The sequence below is a fragment of the Bos javanicus genome, chromosome 22 (genome assembly GCF_032452875.1).
Source record: "Bos javanicus breed banteng chromosome 22, ARS-OSU_banteng_1.0, whole genome shotgun sequence".
Classification (NCBI taxonomy): domain Eukaryota; kingdom Metazoa; phylum Chordata; class Mammalia; order Artiodactyla; family Bovidae; genus Bos; species Bos javanicus.
In genome coordinates this window covers 58,123,668-58,132,765 of record NC_083889.1, presented here as the reverse complement: position 1 = coordinate 58,132,765, position 9,098 = coordinate 58,123,668, and the positions used below count along the sequence as shown (strand labels likewise).

Below are 9,098 nucleotides of genomic sequence, written 5' to 3'. Positions count from 1 at the left end.
TGCCGGAAGCGAGAATCCGCAAGACCGATTCCTTTCTACTTCCGGTGCGTTGTGTTCTCGCGTTTCCAGAGACCTGAGGCGGGGGTGGGGTTCTCATATTCTCGCGAGAGGCGGGAAAGAGCGCAGGGTTTGAAAGATGGCGGACGACGTGGACCAGGTAAGTGTCTTCTGAAGCGCCATCTCCGAAGCAGCTTACTTGTTCCCGGGCCTGGTTCTGCGCGGGTTTGCCTACCAGGGTTGCGTTTTCCAGTCTCACAGAAAGGTGGCCAGTTGTGCCGCCTCTTTCTGGGTCTTCACGGCCTCAAATCTGCCTTTTGGCTAACCGCGCCCCCTCCGAATTTTACGTCGGGCCTTGAGATCTTTTACTGTTCGAAACCCGCTGAAAACTAATTATTCCTCACTCTCGCCACTTCCTTTCTCTTGAGTGTATTTCTGTTTGCCAGATACTATTTAAAATGCATCAAATTAATACGTTGGCCCTTTTTTACTCCTCGCAATAATCATGAAGGGAGGATGCTGCTAAGTCGTGTCCGACTCCTGCGAGCCCGTGGGCTGCAGCCCGCCAGGCTCTTCTATCCGCGGGGTTTCTCAGGCAAGAACACTGGAGTGGGTTGCCGTTTCCTCCTCCAAGGGGTTCTTCCCGACCCCGGGATCGAATCCGCGTCTCCTGAATTGCCAGGCGGATTCTTTACCCGTCATTTGTAAACAGGGAAACTGAGAATTAGAGATGGCACGGTTTTTAATCCCAGTTTCCAAGTGTCAGAATCAGGAGTTGAGCCCACACGCCCAGAGTCACAGGCAGTGCCTTCACCCATTATTCTATACTGGATGCTAAATACTGATATATTCATCTTACGGGCCAAATGGCGCCCTAAACTCAGCCTGCCCTGCGCTGCATTCATAATCCTCCTTCAAACATTGATCTCTGCTTAGCATTCTCTCGTATGTGGTAGTCATTAGTGTATGGTCTTCAGTCTACTAAATGATACTTGAAATAAATGTGAAGTCCCTGAGAGAGTGACTCCCTCCACCCTGAGATGGGGTCAGACAGTTCGGATTTTGAGGGAACAGAGTCATGTTATTTTGTCCTAACTCCTCTCTGTCTTCTTTGTAATCCAGCACTTAGTGTTGGGCACTGCTCTGCACCTTCATACACTGTCCTTCAAGCCTCACAACAGCGGTGTTAGGTAGGCGCTGTTGGTACACGCGTTGTGCAGATTAGGGGACTGGGGCGCCGGGGGGCTAAGCGCTCGCCCGCTGCCACACAGGGCGCGGGGGTCCCGATCCTTCACTCTAGTCCTGTAGCGCCACTCAGCCTGTTTCTTTCATCAGCAACAAACGACCAACACTGTGGAAGAGCCCTTGGATCTCATCCGGCTCAGCCTGGACGAGCGCATCTACGTGAAGATGAGGAACGACAGAGAGCTCCGAGGCAGGTTGCATGTGAGTGAACTGACCCCTTGAGACAGTTTCCCTCTCCCTCCTCCTCTAAAAGGTGGAAACTGTCTGCTCTGGAAGAGTGTGCTGACTGTTGACCGGAAGGAGGTGGAGAGTCACCCATATTTCTAAAGGCCAAATGCGGTGGTATTTTATTCATATTTTTAACATTTTTTCCTCTTAATGGAAATGGTGTATTTATTAAAGAACACTTTCATTTCTTTCATTTTTTTCCTTTGTATTTTTTTGTCAATAATATTTACTTGCTCTCCATTCTCATTTAAGTGTTCTTTAAACTACTGACATATATATACATATTAACTTGGGTTTTGTTGTGAAAAATTTTAGATAGCACAGACACACGTAGAGTAAAAGTAGAATGCTATTTCTTCTACCAGTAGCCGTTCCTTCTATTGGGTCTGTAATCTTCCAGGTCTTTTCTCTGTATTTACGTACATGAGCATGTGTCTGTGTGCATATACTTGCACTGTATACACTGATGACTTTGCAGGATTCTTTACGTGGCAGTAATGACACCAGAATTCGTTTTCCGTTTCTTGCTGCTAAAAGTAAGGCTGCTTTTTATACGTAGACCTTTGTTTACATCTGCACATATAAATATTTCTGTAGGGTTGGTCCTTTGAGGTGGTTCCATTTGTTCATAAAGAGAGTGTATTAAAAGATTTTGTCTCTTCTTGGTAACTTATTTCTTTGCTGAGTGTGTTCTTTTTATCATTGCCATTCTACCCTAAAGTACTAGTTTTTATCCAGCACTAAACCAGGTGCTGTTATTCTGAGTGTTTTGCCTGTAATATCTCATTTAATCTCTATAACACTCTGAGTGCAGATACTCATTATCCCCATTTTGCATTTGAAGAAGCTCAGGCTCAGAAAGGTAAAGCTACTTGATTAAGGTGACAGCCAGTAGAAAGGAGGGCCAGACTAGGAACCTAAGCCATCTGACTTCCACTGTCTCTTCAGTACCATGATTCTACCTAATATGAAACCTAAAGGTAAAGAACCTCCTGTGCTAAATCTTAAATTGCAGAAAGGAAGATGAGCCCCAGGACATGGAATAGTGGCAACTTTGCAGAGAAAAATAGAACTGAGCTTTTTCACCTGGGCCAGTGGCACATAGGCCCTCCCGGACGGACATGTTGCCTTAACTCTTGGAGGCTTCTTCAGCCCCTGTGTGGACTCGCTCCCTCTGCACTGGATGCCCCCTCCCCGCCCCGCTTCTTCGCCCCTGTGTGGACTCGCTCCCTCTGCACTGCATGCCCCCTCCCCGCCCCGCTTCTTCGCCCCTGTGTGGACGCACTCCCCGCCCCGCTTCTTCGCCCCTGTGTGGACGCACTCCCCCCTGCACTGGATGCCCCCTCCCCGCCCCGCTTCTTCGCCCCTGTGTGGACGCACTCCCCCCTGCACTGGATGCCCCCTCCCCGCCCCGCTTCTTCGCCCCTGTGTGGACGCACTCCCCGCCCCGCTTCTTCGCCCCTGTGTGGACTCGCTCCCTCTGCACTGGATGCCCCCTCCCCGCCCCGCTTCTTCGCCCCTGTGTGGACTCGCTCCCTCTGCACTGCATGCCCCCTCCCCGCCCCGCCCCGCCCCGCCTTCTGTTCTGGGGCCTCGTCTGTGGATCTTTGCCCTTGTTGGTGTGCTTTGCCTGGCACTTCCCTGTGTTGCTAATTGGCTGCTCTTATTTTGATGTGAGCTGGTGAACCATTTAACACTTGACTAGAAGTAACTGAAGTGGGTTCTAAACAAGACCCTCTGCCCCCGCTCTGGAGGTTCACCATTTGGTCAGATGCCTGAGCTTTGGAGCGTAGATTGAGGGCATCCCTGAGTATCCGAGCTGCACTGTTTGCTGGCTGTGCTGAGCAGTTAGTTCTGGCGAGGCTGTGAGATGCGCAGGTGCTGCTCCACGCGAGTTTACTCTGTGGTGTTGTCTGGGACAGGGAGGTTTGAGTGACAGCATCTTGTGCCTTTAAGAAACCAGTGCTGTCATCTTAGCAGTTACAGAATTTGTTTTCCTTTACTATACAAAACTTCAAATTATTTTGAGTAAATTCATCTTTGACCATAAACAGTTTTATATTTGTGTTAGGTCAATTAAGTAATCATGGGAGATGGTCTGCAAAGAAACAGTGTATTAGCACAGCAGGGTTATTTTTTATTTGCATGTAAAGTTTGTGGTGTAAGTATTAATGTTACGTGTTACTTGTAATTGATCCATTTGCATATTGTAAGCCCTGTTTATTTTTTCCTAATTTGCTTATTAAATTTCTTGGTCCCTCACCTTCCCACTTCAGGCTTATGATCAGCATTTAAATATGATATTGGGAGATGTGGAAGAAACTGTGACAACTATAGAAATTGATGAAGAAACATATGAAGAGATATATAAAGTAAGTCATGCAGTTCTAGTCAACACGTTCAAAATGTCAATTCTCAGAATTCAACAACTTAATACTTATTTATGGAAAGCCTTTCATGTTTTGATACCTATTCATGGGCTCAGTAGAATGTAACAATTAAAAGCAAAGGCTTTGGAGTTGGACAGACCTGGGTTTCCAGTGTTGGCTTGGCCGCTTCCTACCTGGGATATGTTGGGCAGGAAGTACCTTTGCGACGTGACTTCCTCACTGCTGGGCAGGAACACTGGTCACTTCTGTTTGGCTTGCCAGGATGCATTGAGATACGGCTGTGAGTAACATTAATACAGGACGATGTTTTGTTTGATGTGAATTTATCTATCAGTACTTGTTGGAAACTAAAACTGAGAAATTAAAAAATATTAACTCATTAAAATAATAAATCTATTGCATGTTGACGTAAGTAACATTCTCATGAATACTGACTATATTTTCTGAAACAAAACATTTAGTGAGGAGTGTCTTTGTTTTATGTTTTGCAAATGCTTGTCTTAATAGACAACATTTAATTGCATCTTTTCTTCTGCATTTAATCTGTTGTGCTATACTGTGGTTGAACATCACACAGATAGGTTAACTGGGATTGACAGAGTGTTTTTGTGGATGCTTGCCTTTGATGCTACACGCAAACTCAACGAGCAGTAGTTTCCTAAAGGTTAGGTGTAGTGTGGAATCTAAGACTACATCGGTGAGCCTCCGTACTCTTGTCATATGTCGGTTCATTGGCGCCTTGCACTTGGAATGGATCTTGTATATATGCATAATTTTGTTACATCAAACTCTGGTCATTTGGAAAGTATTAGTTCACTGAATTATGCAGATCTTCCATATATTGGTACATTTTATTCTTCAGTCTTGTAAGTATTGAGAAGCCGTCTCTGACCCTCCTCTAGTATCGTGCTTTCCTGTGTAGGCTCAGGCCACAGGGCCGCTGGGATTCATGTCTTGACTCTGTTGCTTACCAGCTCTATAATTTTATCAGTTACCCAACTTGTCTGTGACTGAGTTTCCATGCCTGTAAAATAGGGATGGTAATACCGACTCATTTCATACTACGGTTGAGGATTCATTGAGAGATTCCGTGAAAAGCCTTTAGACGGCGACAGGCACATAGTAAGTGCTCCGATGTTAGCCTTTGTTGGTTTTTGTGCTTCTGCTTTATCCCGGCTCTCCTCTTCTCAGGCACTCTTGACTCCTTGGCTAGTGTTCTTTTTCCTTCTGAACATGGATGGATTTTTTTGTTTTAATGTGTGTTTTTCCCTCACACGTGTTAATTGGTAGTCACTGTCTGCTCTAAGCATCAGTCAGTGATGACAGTACAGCATAAAAGCTTGAGCTCTGGGTGAACAGATCTTTGTTCACATCTTGGCTGCTGCTGATTAGTTTTGTAACCGTGGGCAAATTCTAGAAATTCTCTAAGCCTCGAGGACCTGCTCAGTAAAATGCCAGTACAGTAATTGTGCCTTCCAAGATGCACTGCATTTGGTGCTTGCGAAGCTGGCAGCAGGTGACGGGTGGTGGCCATTATGATTATGGATAAATCTGTGTCTTTTCTGAGCATCTCTCTTTTCTAATATTCTTACTGCATAAATACCCACTTTGGATGTTATCTTAAACTCAGTACATCTAAAACTAGACTCCTGGTGTTCTTCACCTTCAAAATGAGGTCATTCTCAATTCCTTGTTTCTGATCGTGACTTTCTTAGTTATTTGGACCCTTTATCTCAGAGTTTTGTATAACAAGTCAGCCCAAACCTTAGTGTCTTAAAAGCACATCCACTTACCAGCTTGCAGTTTCTGGGGGTCAGGTGTTCAGACTCAGCTGGGTCTTCTGTGTTAGGGTCTCTCATGAGGTTGCACAGGGTCTGGGGTCTCATCTGAAGACTACAGGTGGGAAGGTTCCGCTGCCAAGCTCACTTTGATGGTTGTTGGGAGGATTAATTTCCTCAAGAGTTTTGAAATATGGGCAGACCCAGAGCTTGTTAGAAATGCAGGTTCACAGGCTCCACCCTGGCCTATGGAGTAAGGATCTCTGGGCATGGAGCCAGAAAATGGCCTTAAAAGCTGTTAAACAGGTGACCTTATGCACAGTAAAACTTGAGAACGCTGAGAGGTACAAAGAGTTAGATCCATTCATGGCTGACAGATAGGTATACTTGATTTAACATACTAAATTTATAGGTATTACTTGAATTTACTGTTCAGGGTTCTCTTTTTATGTTCCAGTACCTAAGAAGCTCATAAAACATAGTTTTTACATGTTAAAAAAAGTTCTGGAACCCTAGCTATTACCAGTACTTTCTGCCTGGCACAGAAACAGTTCTGTCAGAGCTACATGGAGTCAGCTGTACAGATTCCTGTTAGCTAAGAAGGACAGGTCGTCACTGTCCCTCCCGCCTGCACTGCAGCAGAGCAGGGACAGGATGTCCGCCACCATAAACACTCGCTTTCAGAAAAGGGGAGGACCCTGAGCAGTCACTGGTCCTTCAGTGATGATCCCCTGGGAGGCGTGAGTAGTGAAAGTATGACCTGTGCGATATTTGGGACATACTTATACTAAAAAAACTTACTCTTTCTTTGTTTAGAACTCTTTATTGGTTACCTGTATTTTTATTGTTAAATATGGGAGCTGCAGAGTGTTGACAGAAACACTGAAGTATGCTGGGATATTCAGTTTGTCAGAGGCTTTTGTTAGCCAGTCACCGGATCCTTTGTGAGTGCCATTTCTTTAGAACTTAGGACTTCTTGTGTTTCCCGTCTGTTTCTTTCCAGCCAGCTCTTTGGGCCCGCAACCCCGAAACCCTTCTCTCGGTGAAACTCGCAGAGGCCTTTGTGTCTCTAGTTACCCACCTCTAACGTGGGCTCCTCTACAAAGTAGTGTTGGCTGCCCCAGGTCACCTGCTAATGTAAACTTGGATGGGGAGGCAGCACCCTTATCTCGTCTTCCCCTTAGGGCTGAGTTTGTTTAACTGAGAGCATGGACAGGGCTGCTTTGTGCCTCGGAGCTGTTTTTCTTGCTTTTTGTCCACAGTTTGGAGTCTAAAAACAGTTGGCTTTTCTGACCTTATGAATTCTGTTTCTTACCATTGCTGCTTGAAAACCTGCTAGTTATCGCCTGAGCTCATCTCTTCCTTACACTGCCCTGCCCAGCGCATCAGATTAACAGCAACACTACCAATGTTTGGCTTTTTCCAACCTTTTCCCCAGAACCTAGGTTTGGGACGTCTTTAGGCTACTTTTTAGCTACTTTCTAGGCAACAGTTTTGGGACTGCCCTGGTGGCTCAGACGGTAAAGCGTCTGCCTACAGTGTGGGAGACCTGGGTTCGATCCCTGGGTCATGAAGATCCTTTGGAGAAGGAAATAGCAACCCACTCCAGTACTCTTGCCTGAAAAACCCCATGGACAGAGGAGCGTAGTAGGCTACAGTCCATGGGGTCGCAAAGAGTTGGACACAGCTGAGCCACTTCACTTCAGTTCACTTGAGGCAACAGTTTTACTGAGGCGTGAGAAGATTTCAGACCTTCCTTGTCTGTTTCCTTACTGCCTAAGGCTCGTCCCCTGGCTCACACAAAAGATACCCATTCCATACGTGAGTGGATTAGCGCCACAGTGAAGCAGCAGGGGAGGATTTTATTTGTGCCCACAGTCTCTAGCGAGGCTTTAGCTCGGTGCACCAGCCCTCCTCGTGCTCAGTCAGGGACCCCCGCTTACTGGCTCTGCCGCCCCCAGCGTTCTCCGTAGTCTGAGTCCATGTCGGGGGGAGACCCCAGAGGGGCCTTTGTGGGAGGCTTAGGGTCAGCCGTCACTCCTGCTCACTTCTCATTGGTTAGAACCCGGGAGTGTGAGGAATGTCGAGCTGTGTGCCGGGAAGAGGGGGGACGGGCTGCCTGGATGGCTGCAGCCCCTCCCCCGGCTGTGTTCCAGGAAAAGAAACACTCCGGAGATGGTTCTTTGTGTCACAAAGGTAAGTGACCAGGGTTTTAAAGCCATGTGTTTGTGTTACGATGAATCTGTGGGTTTTTGTTTCCAAATTTCTATCTCAGAAAATGAATACCACTACTACAAATTTGTACAAATGGGTTCTGTGTTTTGTTTTTTTTTCCCTCTTCCAGTCAACAAAACGGAATATTCCGATGCTCTTTGTACGGGGAGACGGTGTTGTGCTAGTTGCCCCGCCACTGAGAGTTGGCTGAAATGGAGAATTTATCCTGTGTGGAAGATGGCTATACTGTGATTGCCTCTTTGAATGTGGAGGATATTCAGGAAAGACCAATGTACATCTTGATACTAAGAAATAACCAAGAATTCTTCCACTCCTGAAATAAGTTGGTTTGTAGATAACTCACAAATTCTTCAGCTAAACGGCATTTTAATTTTTCTCCAACCCTTCCAATAAATGCGATCATCAAGATACAGAGCTTTTTCAGGAATTGATTTGCTCCACTGTTTTTTTGCACAATTTTTGGGTTTCTTCTTTAAATTAAATGTGTCGTTTCCGCTTTGGTTTTTAACGTGGTCTCCTGTCTTGTGAATTCTTTAAAAGAAGCACGTCTTCTGTTCAGTCGTCCACTTGTTCTGCGTCTGCTGTATTTGCAGCACCAAGTTGAGTCCCGGGAACTGCAGTTTTGTGGATCTGTGTCCCTCCCTGGACCCTTCGGGAAGGCACTTGTTGAGGCGCAGTGACTGCCAGGCAGTGAGGGCTGTGCTGGTGGTGGCATACGTGTATGGGATGCCGTGAGCACGCAGGGACCAGCGCCCGAGCCAGAACCACCTGGCTGGGCAGGTGTGGTGATGCCGTCTCATCGGAAACACTAGCACTGCGGTGAACGGTGAAGCCCGGTGCTGTTCCTTCTGTCTGGCCTGATTTTCTAAGGTCGGGCTTCAGTGGTGGTTGATCCATTATCTAGCGCACTGTGCCAACATGCAGGGTTTTAAGCCATGTGCGAGAAAGATGCTTTCGTTAGACATTGTATAAAGTGGTTTCATTTTCTTTATTGTGCCTGTTCCTACAAGTTAATGGAGACGAGGAAAACAAGTGTGGGCAAGCCGACAGAGGCTTATCTATGTCAGAAGACAGGAGAAAACCTTCTGCATCCGCACACTTGGTCCAGGCTTCAGGGAGTCCCAAGAGGGAGCCTGCTTCCAGCAGCCTCTTCACTGTTGAAGAAGTGGGACTGTGTTTGTGATGGTGGCGAGCGGTCGATCCTCTGGATCATCCTTCCTGAACA

The 9,098-nt window shown here is 46.5% G+C and overlaps 1 protein-coding gene across 1 annotated transcript; it reads left to right on the top strand.

Annotated features, from left to right (window-relative positions):
* Positions 1 to 47: 47 nt before the first annotated feature.
* On the top strand, positions 48 to 8,381 carry LSM3 (LSM3 homolog, U6 small nuclear RNA and mRNA degradation associated). The gene is made up of 4 exons (XM_061397246.1): positions 48 to 157; positions 1,333 to 1,443; positions 3,747 to 3,842; positions 7,983 to 8,381. Exons 1-4 carry the CDS (start codon positions 137 to 139, stop codon positions 8,061 to 8,063), a joined length of 309 nt encoding a protein of 102 aa, XP_061253230.1. The 5' UTR covers positions 48 to 136; the 3' UTR covers positions 8,064 to 8,381.
* Positions 8,382 to 9,098: the final 717 nt, after the last annotated feature.

What these genes read in the sequence shown, in the direction of transcription:
- LSM3 (XM_061397246.1), top strand. Translation starts at nt 137, where the DNA reads ATGGCGGACGACGTGGACCAG. An exon ending in TGGCGGACGACGTGGACCAG is followed by an intron (nt 158 to 1,332) that starts GTAAGTGTCTTC and finishes TTCTTTCATCAG; the next exon opens with CAACAAACGACCAACACTGT. An exon ending in AGCTCCGAGGCAGGTTGCAT is followed by an intron (nt 1,444 to 3,746) that starts GTGAGTGAACTG and finishes TTCCCACTTCAG; the next exon opens with GCTTATGATCAGCATTTAAA.